Source organism: Oenanthe melanoleuca, chromosome 1 (assembly GCF_029582105.1).
Source record: "Oenanthe melanoleuca isolate GR-GAL-2019-014 chromosome 1, OMel1.0, whole genome shotgun sequence".
NCBI classification, from domain to species: domain Eukaryota; kingdom Metazoa; phylum Chordata; class Aves; order Passeriformes; family Muscicapidae; genus Oenanthe; species Oenanthe melanoleuca.
In genome coordinates, this window is record NC_079333.1 from 17199290 (window position 1) to 17220968 (window position 21679).

The 21679-nt window shown below is 39.7% G+C and overlaps 1 protein-coding gene across 7 annotated transcripts; it reads left to right on the plus strand.

Annotated features, from left to right (window-relative positions):
- The first annotated feature begins 771 nt into the window (after positions 1–771).
- CD47 (CD47 molecule) lies at positions 772–21461 on the plus strand. 7 transcript variants are annotated; one of them, XM_056503832.1, is made up of 12 exons: positions 803–924; positions 3990–4340; positions 5688–5726; positions 7853–7942; positions 9642–9743; positions 10123–10215; positions 10728–10823; positions 12347–12439; positions 14141–14172; positions 16442–16466; positions 17117–17144; positions 19088–19151. In XM_056503832.1, the coding sequence occupies exons 1-11, from the start codon at positions 879–881 to the stop codon at positions 17140–17142; spliced, it is 993 nt and encodes a 330-aa protein (XP_056359807.1). In that variant the 5' UTR covers positions 803–878; the 3' UTR covers positions 17143–17144; positions 19088–19151. The 7 variants fall into 7 exon arrangements, with proteins under 7 accessions (XP_056359837.1, XP_056359807.1, XP_056359796.1 ...); XM_056503821.1 differs by lacking the exon at positions 17117–17144 and having other exon boundaries at positions 19088–21461; XM_056503850.1 differs by lacking the exon at positions 16442–16466 and having other exon boundaries at positions 804–924; positions 19088–19158.
- The last annotated feature ends 218 nt before the right edge of the window (positions 21462–21679 follow it).

Here is a 21679-nt window from a genome sequence, read left to right on the forward strand (position 1 = left end):
TCAAAATTTTAAGACGACTCTACGTTAAAAGTTCTAATAAGAGCTAGTCCTGGAAAAAAAACAAACAAAACAAGTAATTGAAACACATGCTGAAATAGCCAAATATATGTATTACTGCAAACACAGGAAAAAGGAGCATTTATCCTCGCTTTCAAATGAAGTGCAACAACTGATCATCTACAAGTTCTCCCGTGTTTTTGAACCCCTTGTGTTTCCCTTGCACTTAGTGCGTATGACTGCGGCCAGGAGCAAACATCCCCGTGGCAAGGCCGGTCCCGCACAGGCTTTTAGCGACACGGAGGATGCCCTGAGGCCCCGGTCAGCTGACGGCGGGGCAGGGACGGGGCAAACCAAAGCGCTCCCTCCGTCCCCTCCCGCCCCCGCCGGACCGCGGCCCTGCCCACCCCAGCGGGGTCTCTACCCTTTAAAAAAATCAAGCTCTTTCGTAATCAATAAAGCGCTGGAGGAGTAACCCCGTGAACGCTTCCCCTTTTATTGGAGCCGGCGCTTTCCCATGGCAGCCATTTTACCCGGCCCCGACCGCGACCCTCCGCGCTGTGCGCGCGGGGAAACGCGAACCACAGCACCGCGGCCTCGGAGCTGGGGCAGGCGTGGGATACACGTCCCGCTAATCACTTTAAAAAGACACAAAACGCCACCAAAAACAAGCCTTATCGCAGCTCATCCCGCGGGCTGAGGAGTCCCGCGGAGGAGGGGGGCAGCGGGGCCGTCCGTGAGGGCGAGCCCGCCCCGCGCCGCTGCCCCCGCGCCAGCGCCGCAGCCAATCAGCGGCGGGAGCGGCCCCGCCTCCGCCGCCCGCCCGCTGCGGCGCCGCGAGCTGTCGTTGCGCCGGGCCGCGCCGCCGCCGCCGCTCCGCCATGTGGCTGCTGGCCGCCTCCGTGCTGCTCGGCGCCCTGCGCGCAGGTGAGTGCCCGCCGCGCCCGCCCTGCCGCCTTCTCTCCTTCTCTCCCTTTCCCTAGTCGCGCTGACTCCTCCGGCTGCGGCCGCAGCGATCGCCCCCCGGCGCATCCCGTGCGATGCCGGCGCGGGTACCCCGGCGGTGTCTCCGGCGGGGCCCCCGCGGTGCGCGGGAAGCGCTGAGCCGCCCCCCGAGCCGCGGGAAGGGGAGGTGGGGTGGCGGCGGGCGGGGGCCGGTCCCGGGGCCAGCGGGGCGGAGCGGCCGCCGCCCGTTCTGCCGCCTCTCCCGGCGCCTCTCCCGGCGCTCGGTGAGGGGACCCGCGGCGCTCCTCCCGGCTCTTGTGGTGGCAGCCACCGTGTGTGGGACTGCGTAGCGGTAGATCGCCATCCTTGGGGAAGGAGCGGGGACATGCACACACACACACAAACAACACACGCTCTCGTCCAGCCCCCGCCGCCGCTGCCCGCATGCTCCCCGGGGCCGGCGGTGCGCTGCTCCCCACAGAAGTCGCGGGGAGAGGGGACAGCGTGCCCGGAGCTTTGCTCCTCACCTCCGTGTGCTTTAGGGCGGCTCAGCTCCGTGTGCCTTCCCGGAACAGGCACGCTGCTCTAGGGCTGACGGCGTTTCTTCATCTTTAATATTAGGTTTGTGTGCCATCGAAATGCAGTTGACATCACCCAGTTTTAAATTCTTATTACTCTGCCTTGAGAAGAAACGCGGTGGGGGTTTCAATTTCAGCGAGGTGCAGGTGCTGTAGTGTTGTTCTGTCAGTAAGCGGCACATCGAAACTGGAGTGTTTAAACCTCGTGCCGAAATTGCAGTCTGGGTTCCGGGCTTAGCAGTAGACTGGCTTAAATGTCAAGTGCCCAGTGTGGTTTGCGTGAGAGGATGAGAAGGGCCGGCTCCCCTCGGATGCAGTGACCAACTTTAACAGTTCTGCCGGCTGTGTGCGGCAATTTTGAATTTGCAGTGTATGTACAGCGACCTTTCTGTGGCTGTTTCGCAATTGCAAGTTCTTCGGAAGCCCCCACGCTGCTTAGTGTAAGGCTGTAAAATTGTCACCTTCATGTGACACCTCTAACATGATAATCTACGAGAAAGTTGGAGGCTGAGAGCCCACCCAGTAATCTGTTGCCTGCAGGATTTGGTAGCTATTGGAAGAGGGTTTTCTTGGCTTTCTCTTACCATCAGAATTGTTGGGAAGTTGGTAGTAGAAGTACTATCTGTAGGGCTCCCTTCAGTGGGAGAGCAGCCACACAACCTCTTCCGTAAAATGTAAATGTGCTGGCTCTGAAAAAGAAGAAAAATCCCCACAGTTATTATCATGATTTAGTGAGGAAACAGATGTGAAATTTATTTCACAAAGAACCATTGAAGCTTCTAATAGCGTGCGTTTGTTTTTTATTAGGGCATAGGTTGAGGTTTGTGTATAGTTTCCTTTTGCTGTGTTTATTAGTTAAAAAATGCAACACAATGAGTAAACCAGAGAATGCTTCTTCCTTCATTGTGAAGTGCCATCATGCATATTATATACAGAGACAGTTTATTTTAAGCTTTTGATATTCAGTAGTAATCCAGGAAACGGTGTTAGACTGTTAAGGCGATATTTAAAGCAGGAGTGTTTTTTAAATGTGATGTGAGACTCTTGATTTGAGGAAGAAAATAAAAGAGCTACTGCAAATAGTGACAGAAGTTTTTGGGTTTTTTTCCCTTTCCTTTTTTTCTTTCCTTCTTCCCTTGTCCTCATTAAATTTAGTCATTAAATACATATCATCACTCTGAACTGCTTTTATGCATGTGAGTATCAGCAGTTTCCAAGAAGTCCCTGGAGCTATTCCAGTTAGTGTCAGTGCTTACACTATTAGGGGAGTGTCACATCCTTTCCCATATTTGGTTTTATCAGATGGGTGTAGTAAAACATTTTGAATTATTAATGTCTTTGGGACTTTGGGGGAGCAATTACTATGGAGAAAGCTATTAAACTTTATTATGATTTCATACAAGCAAGGAAAAATAGAGAAAATAAAATATTTAAAGCCTCATGGCTTACAGACAAGCTAGTTTAATTAACCTCTTTTTTTTTCTGGTTCCTGATGTAATTTATATACTGCTTTTACAATTTTTTATATTCTTAAGAACTGATGAATGGATCTTTATTTCTGAGAAAATCTTGGTATAAGGTTTAGGTCTTTCTTCAAACAGTGGTCAGTCAGTGCTACTATTTTAGAACTGTGATGCAGTGTGGGAGAGAGATGGGAAAACCCAGCAGTGGTAACACAATCCTGTGGGGTGTTTATTTTTCCTTACCTGTATTGAATGTGATTGTTGGAGACATTAGTCACAGTGATTTGTAATACAGGTTGGTCATTTTTACAAATTCTCCATTTTCGATTCTAATGTGTATGCAGTTAAATACTAAATAGTAATCTCATTTAATATATAGTTTTGTGTGTGCATCTTCTCCACTGGAAAGGAGAAAGAATTTGCAAGAAATGATCTAAACCTATGGGCATTTGGCTCCACCTTCAGAGATAAGAAGGAACAATTGACAAGCTTTCTTAACTAAGCTGCCCTGCCTGCCTTCTCTCACAAGTGTAATAGTAAGACTTTATTCCCTGTGTCCTTAACGAACTAAAAAGGAAGCTTGTGTGGAGCTGATGCCTGGACCTCAGTTTCTAGATGTGATCAGCAGGAAAAAAACTGAACATCAATTCAGTGGCTAATGTTACCTGTATGCTTTGCAGAAGCCAGGCAGTATTTCCACATGTGAAATAGGAGAAGTGTCCAAGTAAATAAATGGCAACCCAAAATTTTTTAAAAAATAAATTATAGGTTATGGTATCTATACACTAGATGAGTGAGAATGGCCGAGTCTGTGTAGAGGAGTAAGTAGAATTAAAATTATACCTTTTTTTTATGTTCTGTTGATCCCTTAAAGCATGATTCCCTTTTGTGGTTTCATGGAAGAGTTTGTTTTGTTTTCCCAATTTGCTTGTTGTAATTATTTATTCTTTGTTCTCGAGTATTAAGAAGTAATTCTGAATGTGTCAATTCTCATTTTTCTTTATAGGTTCTGCTCAGTTGATACTTACTGGGACAAGTGTTATAGAAAAAACTGGCTGTAATAAAACTGTAGTTTTCCCTTGTCACGTGACTAATCTAAGGCAGAAAAATGAAAATGCCATGTTTGTTATATGGAAAAAGGAAGGAGTTACATTTTTTTCTTATCGTGGAGGAAACAAGAAGTATAATATTGATCGCTCGTTTTCATCTGCAACATTTTTACACCCCGAGAATTTAACCGATGGTGATGCCTCACTGGTGCTCAACAGTAAACAAGCAGTTGTTGGAAATTACAGCTGTGAAGTAACAGAATCAAACAGAGAAGGAGAATTCAGAATGGAACTTAAAAACGGCTCAGGTGAGTTGTCTGCTATTGTTTCAGAGCCTGTTGGGAGGGAAAGCAAGCAAAATCTTAAGGGAAGGAGAAAAATAATGAACTTGGCAATGTATTCCTTTAAAGTGAAATACAGGAAATGTAGTACCCAGATCTTCTAACCTGTAAGCTAATATGGCTTATTTTGGTTTAAGTTAGAGGGGAGTGCTTCCATGGGAGAGATCTGAACATATTTTTTTATTCTGTAATAATGTCTGAGTGTGATTTAGGACAATCTATGCTTTCCCACATCTTTTTGATTATATAGATGCTGATATATTCAGCAGTCTCATGTTATTGCATGACATATTTCTGATCATCTTCATAATACTGAAATGTATACATCCATCACAGTGGCTGCAGAGATGTTTTCTTGGAAGAATTGCTTCTTGCAACCTTTAACTCTACTGGAAAACTACAGGTAGAACTAATAGAAATTCTGGTTTAAGAGCTCTAGAACTCAATCTGAAGGTAGGCAGTTTTCTAGTGAGGTTGAAAATGCTACTGCTAGATGGTGACTTGTAGTTTCCTAGCATTAAGCATCATCTTCAAAAGGTGGTGTTTAAAGTGATGTTAAAATGAATGAGATTCACTAAATGAATTTTTCATCTAGAGAGCTATTTCACTTTATCTTGTCAGTCCCAGCCCACGCTCTCCAGCACCTCAGCTGTTGAATAATGATTTCTGCTGTACAGGGGTTATCTCTTAAGTGCTAAGCAGGTGTGACAATTTCACTGGACATAGGTGTGCCCTGTTCATCTGTTTTGCGTGGGAGACTTGCCTCTGGAGAGCTGCTCAGAAGCACTGAATGTGTTGCATATGTGTAGCACACAGAACCTTACCCACGCACTCTAGAATTTTGTTTGCTTTTGTCATTAATTTTCTCATTTCACAGTAAAATATTTGTGAAGCTCAAGCAAAAGTTGCCTGTGTCCTGCTGTGGACATTTGTGTAATTCTCAGTTAGGTCTAGTTTGTTGGGTTAACCATATACCCTGCAAAGCAAACTGATCCTGAAATTGAGAAGGGCACAGCCATTAGAAGTGAAAATACTAGAAAAACATTAATTTCGTAGAAAATCATTCATTTCTTCATTTCTGCAAAAACAGGGGAAATGCACAGTCTCTGTTTCCTTCATTCTCTTACAGCTTACTCACACTTTTGTGACTGTTCATGCAATTCAGCATTACGCTCCAGAATAGGAAGCAAGGCTTGAGAGTGCAGGAGAATCAAGTACCATTTGCAAGTTTTTTCTCTGTGTTTATAGTTATGAAATCACTGTAAAGACAACAGAGCAGGAAACTGATACAATTTTTCTAATTTCATTTTCTAGTTGCCAGTTGCGGCGACGAAACACCAGAGGAAAAATGTGGTTGGTGAAAAATTCATAGTTTTGAGGTTGCATTAGGCTTGAGATGATGTGCTAGAAAATGTAAAACCTAGGTTTAAGGGTGAAGGAAACACGGTTGCTTGCTCTCTCTCTCAGTTCTTCTGCACAACTTTTTGTTGCTTGCTTCTCCTCGGTGCTCTAGAGAAACTCTTGGGACAATAAGCTAATAGAAGAAAGTGTAGTGAGTTTTGGAAAGGGTTAGTGAATAATGGAAATCCTGTACCAGTCTTCACTCAGTCATTTCTGAGGTAAGAATTCTTGCTGTCACTGCTAGCATGTTCCAAATGATGCTTTTACAAAGATAGTCATACAAAGAGTCAGCTATCCTGCATCTCTCTTTAGAGAATTCCTGGATTCACCTAGGCAGTGGGTACCAGTGTGAGCAAGATTGCTGTGCCTAGTGCCTTCATCTCTGTGCACAGAACACTCTTTCCTGATCAGGAGAGTGACAGTCAAGTTTCCCTGTTTTCTTTATCATTCTTTTCTTGCTGCTTTTTCTCTTCTTTTTTCATCCTTTTAGTTTCTTCTTGATTTCTTCCCCTTTTACGTCTTCTCTTCACTCATCCTTCCCCCCAGTCTGGAAGTCTCTCTTCTTAGCTTGGAACTATCTGCCCTACATTGGCTCTCAAAACACTACTTTATGCCAGGAGTTTAGTTGATTACTATGAAGCATGAGAGTAAGGGAAGTGTATTTCCAGGAAAATGCATTCAGCACTTTCTCTTCCTTGCATGTTGCATGTGTCTGCAGTATTGCAGCTTCTGTACAGAAAGTTCTTTGACTCCAGGACCGGACCACACGTGGTCCATGTTGCATGCTGAAGCCCCAGCATACCAAGCTTCTTGGCTGCTTTCTTTTTTGTGATAGTGTCAGCTGGAAATGCTAAAGAGGGAGTGAAGTGGTTCTCAGAGTCTCTGCTTGCAGTTACTTTCTTTGATTATTCTCAGTTGCATTGAACAGCGTTGCTGGGATGTGGCCTGTTAGGGAGTGGCTGCTGTGCACTGAAGTTACTGTTCAATATTAGTTGCTTTTTCCTTATTGTGGATGAAGCAAAAAGTCTTGCTTTAAACAAATCAATAAATTAACCTTGTTTTGGTGAGTTGGAAATTAGCAGCTATTTCTCCATTTTCTTCAGCCTTCAGCTTAGTGCCTTGTATTTCAGTTGTATGCACTGTATCTACTTCTGTCACTTCTCATGGGAGGAGGGGAGGGAGGGGAAAGAGAGAAACTTCTGAACTTAAAAGCTGCCCTCAGGGTATTTAATTGTCATTGAAAATTGTGAGGCATTGCTGCTTAATTACATGTTTCTGGAGCAACAGATGCAACTTTTATGTATGGAGAAAAATGCAACAAATATGCATCTTAATGGAGATTAGAAATTTCTATGGAAGCAAATATGCAGGCAGAGGAATGGTGGCAAGTATACTGTAAGAAATTGAGACTTTGTATTCCACTGAGTGAGCCTAAATGAATATATGAGCAGAGATGCAAGAATTAACTGCATTTTCTAGTTCAGTGGAGATATTTTCAGAATTTTATGTTGGAAGGTGGCTTACAGTCTTAAAGCATGACTGACTGAACAGCCTAAGGCATCTAAAATGCAGGGGAAAAATGTCTAGATGGATGATGTTGGGAAGACCTACAATTAACTAGGCTATGTTTCCCTCTCACTTAGGCTGGGATTTCTTCCAGAGTTACCACCATTGAAAGTAGAAGAGAATGGCTGAGAAGGCATCAAATTGGACTTCTCATATCTTCTCTGCTTAGCCTAAATACTGTTTTTCTGATTTACAGAGATTTTCATAGTTCCACAAGTTCAGTAGCTTGTAGTGTCCCAAGTTAGCACTAGCATATTCTCTGCTCCAGTGGAAGTTAATATTTCCAGTTTGGAAAATACTGGGATAACCAGAAGTACTGAAAAAGTAGGTTGTCACCCAGAAGATCAGGGAGAAAAATACATAGGTAGAGGACATAGGTTTCTTAGCCAATTATAGTTCTTAATGCTAAATTGCAGATAGTATTGGGCATAGCCTAAGAGGAATGATAAATATAAAGCAAATAGCCTCAGTTTCTGTTCTCTTCCTATTATTTATCTTCGTTTATTCTCTAGGATCATGGTTCCTTCTAGTGGAAAGGGCTGTCATCGTATCATTGGTGATCTTACTTGTTATTTTGTGTGCAGCTCAGTTAACTTTTATTGGTAAGTATTTATTCTTTAATTCTTTGCAGTTACTGATTTATCCTGAAATCACTTCCATGCATAAAGACATCCATGTAAAATGAAGGGTGGTGCTCACATCTAAAAGATGTGTGGGAATTGATCCAGATAATACACAGAGACGTGGCGTGTGTGAAGCTTTTCTTCACTTGATTCACCATGACAATATTGAATAATTCAAAAATGTTTCATTATATGGCCATAAAATCAATATGAGAGAAGGATGGTGTTCTCTCTTAATGTGAAACTTTTCATTAGTCTTTTAGCACTGGCTTAGTTATAATTTAACACTGACATTGGTGATTTTCTTAAATGTTTTTAGAAGCAATACATTAATTCACCAGTGTCAGACATCCTTAGATGTTCTTTATACACTGTTTTCCAACATCAGTGCAATGCAGAGCATGCTTTATGTCCTGGTCTTTCAGATGGTGCAATTTGTTACATCAGTCTTTGAGGTTTCTCAGCCTTTTTCAATTTATAGACTTCTGAAAAATAGATTAAAAAAGAGAAACATTTCAGTTAAGAATCAAGTCCATAAGAAATGGAAAGTAATTGCACTCAGAGAGATTTTTAATAATAACATATGTATTCAGCCATCTATATATAGCTTCCTTTATTATTGTTTTATGAATCTCTGGAAGTGTTATGTGACTTTTCAAAGGTCCATCCATGGTCCAAGGTTGAAAACTAATACATTCTTTTAAAAATTATTTTATCTCTGTATTGTTGTATTCCTGATTTTCGTATCTTATAATGATACAGGAAGCTCTGATCTATTCAGGACTTCCCATTGCCCTGCATTCATAGCAGAACTTCAACATTTTTAGGAAAGTAATAATTTCATGGAGAAGCATTGCCAGTTTATAAGAATAATTTTAGCTTGCTTGGATGTTTTTGCACCTGGGCAATTAATTGAAAGGTCTTGGCCTCTGGGGAAATGAGGTGTTCTATCTCTAACTTAATAAATTATAAGTGTACTTGCTGTTTGTTGGGATTTTTTTGTGTTGATGCTTGCTTTTTTTTTTTTTTTTTCTTTAATTTGTACTCTTTTAGATAACCTGGGAATTCACCAGTGATACTTTATGCCTTTAAATAGGTTGTTATATTGGGGTATGATTTTTCTGTGTAATATTTGGGAATGTATGTTTTCTTGGTTTTGTGCACTGGGGGGTATTGTATTAATTTGTTTGAAATAAGGGTTTTGGGACTTTTGTTTACAGGATTGGCTTTTAGGATTTAAGTTCCTTTGGGAACAGAGGTGATGTGACGTGTCCAAACTCACCCAGTGTCATGAGGAAGAGAATGAAACCTGAAATTTCTGAATCCTTCTCTGACACTCACCTGAGTAACAAATTCCCCATAACATTTAAATGCCAGCAGTGCATCTACCCAAATTAACCTGTACCATGTCTCAAAGTTATTCTGATAACTTATCAGCTGAATTGTATGGAAGAAGAAAGTAAGAATTTGACCAGAGCACTGATGCCAGCTGTCATTTTTCTGAATAAGCCATATTAACCATATCAAACAATGAAAACAAATTAAATCTTGGGAGTGTATATAGTTTTAATTTTTAGAAGATTGAGTTTCTTTATTTAGGAACAGTCCAAATCATAAATCGGTGTATTTTAGTAAGATAATCTGTATGTCTGATTGTTTCCCTCTCTGTCTCTTTAAGGATTAAAATACGAAATTGAGTCTCAGAGGAAAGTGTGCATTATTGTAGCACTTGTCATCTTTGCAGTTGTAGCTGCTGTAGGTGCTGCTCTTTTTATCCAAGGTAAGTGATTAAAATTGTTCTTTTAATTTAAGGGAATAAGAGCAGACAACAATCTATTCCATTCTGTAGTATGGAAGTTAGTACTGCCTATTAATTGCCATCTACTAACTTTTAAATAAAAATATACAAACTACAGCAGAAACAGCATTGGAGTTGTCAGGCCCTCAAGTGATCATAGGAAGATGCAGACTCCAAATCATGTTTATTTTCTATCCTACTGCCTTGGGTGAATATTAGAGACCAGAGAGTGACTTCTGGTCCTTCAGTGGGATTTCTTTCTGGACTCAGGAAATTTGGTGATTTGATTTATGTTTGTTGCTTTGTGCTGTACTCCAGTTAACAATTTTGGTTTTATTGATTCCCACATAAATGTTTGCAGATGGCTATACTGTACAGAATCAGGCTGGCCTTGGCCTAATGGTAATCCCTGCTGTGATTTTGGTACCACTTCAGTATGTCATGTTTGGAATTGGTGAGTATTTCTTTACACACTCACATGTGGATAGAAAAAACTGAGCTCCTCCCATGATCTACAAAATATTCTCATTTTTATAAACAGGTGCTACAGTAGCATCCTGGGTTCATCACATCTATAATGTCGTGAAACAAAATGTTTAGCCTGTGTTTGTTGGGCTGAGTTGCTTCATGGAAGTAGGACTTAGCTGCTTGAACAGTGAGATTTAGGGTAGCACATCTGAGTGATTTCTGCTCTCCCTTCCTGGGTTTAGGGACTGGGTTCAATAACTAGCTCTGAGAATGTTCCATTTTTTTCTAATTGTGGTTTGTTTATAATGTTATTTTTATATACATAACTTTATGTATGTATACATACAAGAGCCTTGGCTTGCAGTGACTTGTGAGTTTGTTATCATGCTGACTGGCTGAGTTTAGAATTTAGGAGAATCTGTTTTCTAGCTTTATGCAATTATTTGTCTTTTATGTCTCTGTAGTTAAATTTTACAATTTTGTTTCTTTTTTTGCCAGTTTTTGACAGTCAACTTCAGGCAACCTTGGCTCTGATAGGTTTGAAACTTCTTGGTTTTATAATTGCTGTGGTTGGTTTTGCACTGTGTGTCCCAGGTAAGCAGTTAAGTCTTCTGGGAAAGTGTGCTTTTTACTCCTGTCTACACCTGATAACTGTTTCTTTCTAACACTATAACTTTGTGAAAATGGCTTCACTACATGGAATGTTAGCTAGTAACTTCTGGAAATGTAGTTTAGGACTACTGAGCTAATGTTATTTTATCTGGTGAAAGAAGAATAGCCTAAAGGAAGTATTGCATACATCAGTTTCATGACTGCATTCTGTGAGCAGCTGCTTTTAAAAAAAGAGTTAATTGTTTTAATTTTGCATGTTAGTGTTGATTTTGGGTGACTATTATTGTTATTCTTGCTGAGGCCTAGGGTAATTAGAAATTAAATAATAATAATTTTCTCATGTTCAGTGATTAAATCAGAAATTCCTTGCTAATCTCCGCTTGTATGCAATAATACATGTGAGCATAAATAAAACAATTAAAAACACATTAAGAAGGTAAATGTAGAAACAGTAAACTTGGAAGTCTTCTCAGGCTGCTGTCAGTGTGGTTGTGGCTGACACTCTGTTTCATTGCTGAGAAGCTGTCAGGGTAAAGGAACACCAGCAAACCACCACACACAGTGATGTCCCTTATCCCTACCCCTGGCCTCCCTTTGTCCCCTCCCTGCCCTCCCCTGTGCCAGCAGAGAACCCTGCAGCAGAGAAAAGGGTCAGTTTAGGACTACTTGGCAATATATTTAGTAGGAGAATACATATTTGTGTTCCTTGTAGGCACTTTATGCTCCTGATTTATTGTTTTGTACAGATACACTTCATTTTAGGAATTGATTAGATTGGAGATTTAAGACCTATTTCTCCTTGAAGTGGTTTTTAAAGATTTGTCTAATCTGGGTGAAATTATAGCCCTTTCAGTGGAGCTGTGATTTGACTTTTATGCTTATTGTTCAGTATTTACAGAAGTATTTGTGAGTTCTGTAAGTTATAATAGTAAAATAAACTGATGAGAGATTTCTGGTAAAGCATTAATACAGGGATTTTTTGGAGGATGTTTTTACAAAGCTTGTAAATGAAAAATGTCCCTAGTTTTTTCAGGGTGTTCTCCTCCCAGGTACTCCATGGTAGTGTTAGCTGTATCTCTGGGAGTTCAGCTCAGTGGCCTTGAACTGTCAGAAGAAACAGCTCATCCTGGGTTGAGCTGACAGATAGCTGTAATAACAGTAGCAGTATTGTATTCTGTCACCTACAGTCCAAAACAGTTGGGATTGAGGATGTAAATTTAAACTGAAAATACTGTTAATGAAAGAACATTATCAATTGCAGTGAATGACAGTGGAGTACCTAAACTAGTAGAATAGTTGAGGTAAGCAGGATAATGCCTCTGTATCACTAAAGGATGTATACAAAAAAAGAGGCAGGGGTATTTGTAGGATAGCTTTGAAAGTGAAATTACTCATGCCTGTCTTTATCAGGTTTATTTATTTTACTGAGTAGTCATATCTCAAAATAAGAGTTTGTACTTTTTTGTATCAGTTGATACAGTTTTCTTTTATTGTGTTTTTCCCAGCCTGTCCTCCATTACATGGGTCTGTTCTGATTGCTGGCATAGCTATTATGGCTATTGCAAGTTTGCTCAGTCTGGCTTACGTGTTTATTATGGGTAAGTAGCACCTAATATTCTGCATTATTTTCCTTTCAAGTAGACATAATTTATTTGAGCACAAGGTGTGATTTCACAGTTACATAGTTTTAAAAATTACTGAAAAGTTGTCTGTATGTGTTGGCTTTGTTTGGTAGAGCATGTGGGAAATCTTGAGTTAAGAAACCCACAGTCTATCATCATAAACTGTTTTGAGATCAACATAGCCAGGTTTCTTAAGTAAGAGTTTCAGTTGTAGGAGGGATGTTGCTGTTCAAGTTCTGCATTTACACAGTTGGCCAGCTGAATCTTAGAATGAAGAGAGCAAAAAGGTCTCAAGGATTCTGTAGAGTGGATTGTGGGATAGTGGTGCCAAAAGCTTATCAAAACATGAATTTAAAGAAGCAGAAATCTGCCTACTGATTTGCACTGGTTAGAGGTAGGTTAAAAGAAGAGCAATTTGAATGCACACCTTTCATTTTAGTGAACCCTGATTTTCTTCCTGCTTAATTTTGAGGCCCAGGAGAAAAGAAACTGTTTCAGAAACTGATCTGTTCATCAGACATCAAAAATATGAGAGATTTAAAAATGTGCTAATTAAGCAAAATCCAGCAATGCTGTGTGACTGGAATGCTGGCACACCACAGCATAACATTGTTTGGGCTCTACAGCTTGAGTCAGAGTGACACTTGTTCAAGCTGTGCACAAAGGCTCTTCAAACACCTTGTTGTCCACCTTCTGTGGACACAGAATTGTGCAGCTGAGGATGTGTTGTTTCCAGACTCAAGCTGAAGTGTTCACAGTGAGTGCAGTCACAAGTCTGCTCTGAACCATGCAGTCTCCCAGGTTTAATGTGTGCACACCGTGTGTGGGCATGGCCAGAAATAATAGACCCTGAGACAGGGAGAATTTCCAGTAGAGAAGAAATTAAGGCAGAATGCATAATATTTGATATCCAAGATAAATGAAAGTGAATCAAAAATATGGCAGATGTGAATCAAGCCTTTTAATAACAACAATAGATTTATATTTTTATTGACTTTGGTTTACTTGTATATACTTGTATTGACTTCAATGCTATGTCCTCATGGTCTGCATAAATGTTGCATTTCTGGTTTGGTTGTGCTGGCTGAAGAATATGACTGTTGGGGCAGATTCTAGCATGCCAAAATCAGCATATGAATAATGAGCAGCCTAACTCACCTTTAGAGCTGAGTGCATGAGTGACACACTGTACGTGATAAGATCATTTGGTTCCTAAACAGAAGAGTGCTTAGAAGTTCTAAGAATTTCCAGATCATAGAATTAAGTAGCTTTGGATAGGGAAAGCTTCAATTATGAGTATTACAACTCTGTTGCAAGTTTTATCAGTAGACAATACCTTTTGCAAGGTTGCAAGTGACAAGGTAAGAGGAAATGGCCTCAAGTTGTGACAAGGGAGGTTTAGATTGGATATTAGGAAAAATTTCTTCTCAGAAAAGGAGGTCAGGCATTGAAACAGGCTGCCCAGGACATGGTGAAATCATGATCACTGGAAGTGATATTTAGGTGTGGCTCTTGGGGACATGATTTAGTGGTGAAAGGTGGTGATGCTGCTGTGGTTGGGCTTGATGTTCTGGGAGGTCTTCTCCAACCTTAACAATTCTGTGGTTCTGTGTTTTTATTTGGTTGATTGTGTGGCATTTATTCATCTGCTTGGTCACTTTTTTGTAATTATTTTAGGTTCCAGAATGAAAGATCATCCTCGTCCGGGGGTAAGCTTAAAATTAATAAATTTGGGGTGACTAGATGGCTCAGGGGATTGTAGTGAGATACTGAACCTTTCTTCACTAGTTCGAATTCAGACCAGGTTGGTAGCAAGCAACAGTTCTGGCTGTGTAACAGATGTCTAATGTTGAGTGAGTTGGTGGTCTCCATTGTCCCTACTGAGTGTGTCTGTGGTACTGTAATTGCCACCCTGACATAGGGCTGCTCTGACTGTTGTGCCCAAATGGAGTTTCCATTGCTGTCACTGAAAGGTGGTGGAGGCTTGGCATTTTTTTACTCTTCCACCTGAATATTTAAAAGCCATTTTGCTCACCTTATTAGAAAGCTTTTTCATTAACGTGAGTGTAAAATGTCCAGGTGGCCTGTAACAAAGAACTAAAAGGTTTTTCCCTATGGTTTTGTACACCAGAACCCTTTGGTATCCTCTTCAGTTCCTGGCTATACAGATGGCATAGCCTTGACCTTTTTTCTGATTTTTCTATAATGCCCCCTAATTTGATGAGACCTTCTGAAAAGAAAGTGCCTGTCTTTAGGTAACACAGAACAAATTGAAAAATACCTTGCTTTTTTAAATAAGGTTTTCCAGTTGGTAGTTTTGAATTGTAGAATAATAGTTCCCAAAACAGTAATTTTCAGACTTACACAGTGCTTTTGAGTGATCCATGAATGTGAACTGCCTAATTTCTGGTGTTTTCCAGAAGCAAGGAAAGAGGCACAGCTGTCGAATATCAGTAAAATTTCCTTGTAGCAGGGGAATCTGGCAAATAGTAACTCATCCCACGTCTTGGATGCCAGCCATCATTTGAGACACATTTTCAGGTCTCCAGTCTAGAGCCTGAGACCCAGCTGTTGAAGGAAGATGGTTTCTAACAGAGTTGACTGCAGTTAGGACAGGAGATTTTTAGGTTTTTTTACTTCCTTTGCTTTTACTCATCCATTTTCATTGTAAGGAAGAGTATATCAGAGGATTAGTCCTTCTTTATGGAAGGAATACAAGTGTACAGAGATAAAAAAACGGGAAGGAAAAGAGGTTGAGAGCTAATTATGTATTAAAAATGAGCTGAGAAATGAATTGAAGCTATGCTTTATTCAAAATGAAATCTTGCCTTTATCTAACATCCTTGTGCTTAGTTGTAGAATGGAAGTAATCAGGGCAAGAGGAGGGTGGGTTTTTTTCCCTTAACTTAGTTTTGGTTGTAAATAAGCTTTGAACTAGAAACCAGCATGCAAAACAGCATCCTTTGATGAGAAATCTGTTCTCTTTATGAGCTGCTCTCCTCACAAGATGGTCTTCCATGGCAGCAAGGAATTGAGAAATAAATAACCACAGCAACACAGGAGTGAATGTGATGTTCTCTGAATTGGGAACAGGAATGAAAGCAAAAGAAGTTTTTAAAACTTCGAGGTCATTGGAAACCTCAGCAAGTACAAATATGTTCTTTGTAGCTGCAGGGCTGCTATCTAGCTGAGGGATAGATACAGAGGAACTCAAGTGATACAGTTTGTGACCTGGTGGAAATTGGAGTGTGTTAATATGCTGCTTGATTCCATCAAGGGCTGTTCAGCCTATATTGCTGTGCTTTGAGGCATTAAATAGGTGTGAAGCAATTTTAAGAATACAGTTTGACTCTGTGTCATCTAAAGACTATGGAAAACTTAATATTGGTGAAGGGCATCATTTTGACACTGGGGCACACTTAAAAAATTATTCTTGAGATTTTCCTGAGTCGGAGGGCAAAAAGATGTGTTTTTGAAATTTGCCATCTTATCCAAGTACTGATATGTTTTTTTAAGCATTTCTGTAGGTTGCATGTGTTGTTTCTGATGATTGTCTACCAGACTAAATGCACAACTGTCATGTTTCTCTTTGAGGAGATTCCACTTGATTTGCTTGGCTACTAATTTTCTTTTATTTTTTAGTCCTGCTGCTTTGTTACTAACCATTGATCAAATAACAGAAATAATCAGTTAGGTTTTAGAGCTTAAAAGTAATATCTGCATGGCTTCCGCTGCCACCTAGGGGTATTTCATCTGGGTAAAGATCACAGTTAAGGCAAAACACCTGGAGAATGCAGCTGTTGATTGATACATTTTTTTTTCAGACCTTTAGTCATTAATTTGATTAACATTAAGCTTTCTTCATTTTTGTAGAATCACTACTTACTGTATATGTCAATTAGAGTAATTTAACTGTGGCCAGCCAGAAGTAAACATGAAGGCTTTTTATACATATATATATTTTTAAATGTTTTGCAGAAAGCTGTAGAAGAACCACTAAATGGTAGGTGATATTCAAGGTTTATCTTCTCATTAAGGGATTAATTATGGATAAAGATGGTTCTGATTCCCAATACCACAGCACTAAGATGACAGATCAGTGTGGCAACTTATGTGGCTCTGTGAATCAGTAAGAGTTTGATTTCTCATTGAAATGTTGCCTGCAGCTCCAGACTCCCTGTTTTATGCCACTGTGCTTGCTAGCCAGAGGCACTGTTTGACTGTTTTAGGACAAATCTAGTATCTCACAATATTGTCTCCACCCTCTTTGCTTTGCAAAATGTCCAGTTTTTAATGGAAAAAGAGGGAGTAGTATTGAAAATTGATGTTAATTCTTCAGAAAGATTTATTTAGGTGAAATACTTAATGATCACAACAAAATCTATTCTTCCCACTCTATTCTTTTCATATTTCCTTGGGTTGGGGAAACTCATAGTGTTGGGAGATTCTGATAGCTCTTAAATGAAAAAGGGATGATTTTGTTTCGGTTTTTCTTGGTTTTTTTTTTTTTTTTTTTTTATTTGCTATTATGTTCACTAATTGGCATGCTGAGTAGTAGCATTCTAACCTAACTTTAGAATTAACCTGAGTATTAACTATGAAGCATTAATTTCTGTTTAACACATTACTAATCCTTTCTTTTGACTTTTAAAGATGCAAAAGGAGTGATGTTAGAATGATGGTAAGTCTAGCAGATATTTGATTTAATGGCTAAGCATTTGAGGGTTTTGATGTTTAAAGTTACCCAGTGCTAATTCAATGAAACTTGGAGGACTGGTTTCAGGACAGGTCCTGTTCTTATTCAAATTATATTTACTTGAAAAGGAAGAATACATGTATCCTATATCAAACATAGGGGAAGAATGTGTATTCCTAAACAGTGAAGAGGATGAGTCAGTGGGAGAACTTCAATAGTATGTTTCTGATCAAATGAGGAAAGTCAAATAGCTTTGTTTCCTTTATGCTCATATAGTATTTAAGATGCATGATATGTTTCCTTGGTGGTGTGGGTTGTTTTGTTTGGGTTGGTTTTTTTGTTTTGTTTTATTGCTGTTAATATAACTAAGCTTTCTCTCTGCATTAAATTGGTGATCTCCAATGGAAATTCACAGGAAAGTGGTTTAAAATTAACTTTCTCTCCCTCTCTTTAGTTGTTACTTGAATTCTCTAGGTTTTGTTGGATTGTATTCCAGTCAGATTTCATGCCATTTATTATTTTTCAGATTGCTCTCATTGAAGAGCTTAAATTTTAGGCTAGATGATAAGGTTTGAAAATAAAAACAGTATTATTGAGTCTTTTCTATTCAGCAGCTGTACTTTTCATGGGAATAGGATAAAAAAAGCACTTGTTGATGCTATTGGTACTTATGTTTCTCCCTGAATACTGAGCAAGCTTGTCATGAGGCATCACTAGACTTTTAGCTTAGTACTCCTGCATTCAATTACAATTACAACGTTTTTCTGCTTGGGATAAAGAGTAAACTACTCCAAATCTGTTAGCTCACTTGAAATACTTTTATATCATGCCATTTCTAGGAGGCATTAATTGACAGTGAGCAAATGAATGAGGTACTAGTTAGCTCTAATTGGGAAAAGGTATATGAGTTTTTAAAACAGGCTTCCTTACAAATGCCATGTGCTGTTCAGTGTGTGTTACTTATGACTACTACATTTGGTTCATCCAAATATCCCACAGAGTTATTTTCTAAACCAATAGGAATACAAGCACTCCTACAGTACAAAGGACAAGTGCATTGGTGTCTCATGAACACATTGATAAATGTGTACCAGTTAGTGTAATCTGAGCTGGATGGAGTGGAAGGCAGGGCCTGCTCCAGAATTGGCTTCTGCTTGTTCTTGGGAGAGTTGAGACCAGGAAATAAATTTGCCAGTCCATTGCATTCAAGCAGACCAGAAGGGAGATCAGGATGGGCTCTCTGCAGTTACCTCATACTGCTGAAGAATGAGGCAGAGTTCTGCTTGGAGATCCATTTTTAAATAAGTTGCCTGTTTTTTCTTGGGTCTTATTTAGGTTATGAAAACCTACCTTCTAGTGCTGAGGTGGGGCTTGCAAAAGCACAGAAATTGTCAATTACCCGTTTAATTTTAGGGTAGAGCTAGAAGTCTGTCTGCTTTTTCTGCTCTGAAAGATGGCTTCTAACCAGTGACAGAAGGTTTTACAGATGGAAGGCAAATGCTCTGACTCACATGCTGGAGGCAGTAACCTCTTGAGCTCTACCTGCTTCTCTGTTAACCTTCCCTGGAAAATTCACACACACTGAAGCAGGGATGAATCAGATGCTGAAGCTGACTAGCTTACAAAATAGTATGTGAAAGTAAACTAGCATCAGAGATATGGACTGGGTGGGTCAGACAGCTGAGCCTGAGCCACTTCAGCTTATTCAAATTCATGAGTGAAAGCTCCAAGACAGTGTCCACCTTTCTTTTGTGGAGAGGCTGAAACATCACTTGCCGTTAGTAACGCATTTTTCTACTATTTGAATGTGCCTGCAATTTTGAAATGAAAAAAAAAAGAAATCTGTAATCTGTGACTTGCATAGACAACTCAAAACATTGCTGTACTTCCCAAACAATATTTCTTTTTCTTTCTTTTTAAATTCCCAGAACTGCAGAGTTATGTGATGCGTATATAAAAAGTACACCGTTGTTGATACACCGTGGCCTTGAAGATGCACTACTCAACGAGAAGAAATTCAGGAATCTAGTTGTTTTGCATGTGTGGCAAAAGTGCTTTTGATATAAATGACATAATTTTATAGTCACAGCAGCTGTAGCAAGGAACACGTGTGTTTGCCCACATGTGATCTTTATTTTCTTTTGTTATGGTGTATATGGGATGGTTGAGGGTGAGGATATAAAAAGCACTATTTGCCCAGTACAGAGTCTCCCTGCAGTAATCCTTAGTGGTATTATTTTCAAAAACTATCATTAATCACTGCTTTGGTAATGGGCCTGCTGAGCCCAGAGATTGCAATACCATTTAGACTATTGTTTTCTTTATTTGTGTGCATGGACAAAGTATGGTTTATGTGTATGATACAAGCAGGAGGTAGAGATTGTACAAATACATCTTTTCTGACATTCAGCAAATTTTTATTTAAAAAAAAAAAAGAAATAAAAAATTACACACAAAGTTGCATAAGTACAAAGTATAATCCCAGCTCTCCTGAAATTATTAACAGAGTTCTAATTCCATGAGACTTTAGTATTCCTCTCTGTGGACAGTAGTCACATGTGCTCTGGTGGCTGATATTTTTGTCCAGTGAGAGGGCTCTCCGTGCCTCTTCTGTATCCTTTGATGAGAAACTGCTCAGCTGTTGGAGCCTAATTCAGCACTGGAATTACAGAGCACAGGAGCTGGTAATCTTAATGCTGAATGTGGTTCTTGTGTGTGTTCATGTTGTGCAGTGTGTGGAACTGGAAGCAATTTCAGGCTTTCTTAACTCAGTGAATTTGTGAAAGTCGTGGATGCTTCATAAAAATAGGAGTTGTCCTATTTAGTATATTTTTGACAGAGTTTAAAACCTTGTTTTGTGGAATGGAAAAGAGCTATATAATTTCTGGCCCAGGTTTGTGTTGCTGCCATTACATCACAATTACATAAAATAAAAAGTACAAGGAGCTGATGAGTGAGGAATCTCAGTTTCTGTATATATCTAATGGTATGGTTAAAAATAAGTTTACTAGAACTTGCACATTCCATGAGATTCTGCTATGTTTTACAGTTGTTTTGAGAGTTGTTCCAATATAGTTGGCTGCTCTTGGACTTTGTGTATGCTTTGTAGAAATCTTGACACTGTTTCCTGTTTGTACTAAGGTACTGTATTTCAAAGGCACACACGGTTTTCTCCTAACAATTTAAAACTTGGTTTGGAAAGCTGTTGCCAAGCAGTCATGTAATAAAATCCATGTTTTTAAAGATACTGAGTAATTTGGCACTTCTCAGAGTTGAATGTTACAAACCAAGGTTCATATCCATGTTGTGGGTGCATGTTGCAGGGATTTGGGTCTCTGCACGTTGAGCTCCGAGTTGCATTAAGAATTCAACAAAGCAAAATTAGGTGTCTGCTTTTACAGTAGGTGCTGTTGTAATCATCCCTCTTGCCAAGGCTGCAGGATTGAGCCATTTAAAGCAAGACATGGGCCAGCCCTCACTGGGATCAATGGAACTGGACACAGGGAAGAGGGTTACCCATACAATAAAATACGGGAGAAGCACGCATGGCTCACACTTACTGTCCTGCTTTACCAGTGGGAGTATTCATGTAAGGTTTGAGCTCTTACGTATGAATCTTCTGGTGCAGGTTTTTCCATAATCTCAGTGATATCTAACTAATGATGGGAGATGGTTCTCCATTACAATTCAAAATAAATTTTTTTCTGATTTAGTACTGTGCAGTGCTCCCTGTTTATAACTAGTGATTCCCTCTGGCAAGTTGAAAGTCTTAGCAGCCGAGGAATAAAAAACCAAATCAACTGGAATTCTGTTGATGTATTCTGCCTTATAAAAACAATTATGTATAATAGCTTTATGTTAATTTTTGTAAAGCAAACTGCAGCAGAACCCCGCTGTGTCACCGTGGGATCAGGCCAAGCCGTTCCTAGGAATTGTCAAAACATAAGAAGCTCAGTGGCTGTCTATGGGCTGCAGAATTGTGGCCCCAGAAATGGGAGAACCCCACCATGCTATTGTGTTAAGGGCTGGATTTCTTCTAGGTGGGCATTTAAAAGTGAGAGTTTAAAAAGTCATTGGTACACCCAGCCAGCCCTTTCCCACCAGTAGTTTAAACCAAAGTTGTTCATAACTGTATGCTTTCATTTGTGTGTGTACATATGTGGGTATATATAAATATATAGACATTTTAAATATCTATAGATCTATAGTCTTTACCCAAGAAACTTTTTATTTATGAAACATGAAATGATTTTGTAAATACTGTGCTAATATACTTAAAAAATAAAGTCATTTTAAGTTGTTTTTGCGGGAGATTTTCTTGTTACTAGTACATTGAATGTCTGAATTCATAGTCATAGCTGCTCTTCTCCCTGTCTTTATGTATTGCTGGATCTGCAGGAATGCTCTCAGTGCTACATTGGCTGCTGCAGATGATTTTGGGTGGGTTTATCCTTAAAAAGGTCATCCAGATGGTGAAACGAGTCTGTAGGCTGCCTTGTGATAACTTCAATTGAGCTCTC

Excerpts from the sequence above, each read along its gene's own strand:
- CD47 (XM_056503821.1), top strand. The coding sequence starts at position 879 with ATGTGGCTGCTGGCCGCCTCCGTGCTGCTCGGCGCCCTGCGCGCAG. Across the intron at positions 10,216-10,727 it reads GTATGTCATGTTTGGAATTG|TTTTTGACAGTCAACTTCAG; the intron begins GTGAGTATTTCT and ends TTTTTTTGCCAG. Across the intron at positions 14,173-16,441 it reads AAGATCATCCTCGTCCGGGG|AAAGCTGTAGAAGAACCACT; the intron begins GTAAGCTTAAAA and ends AATGTTTTGCAG.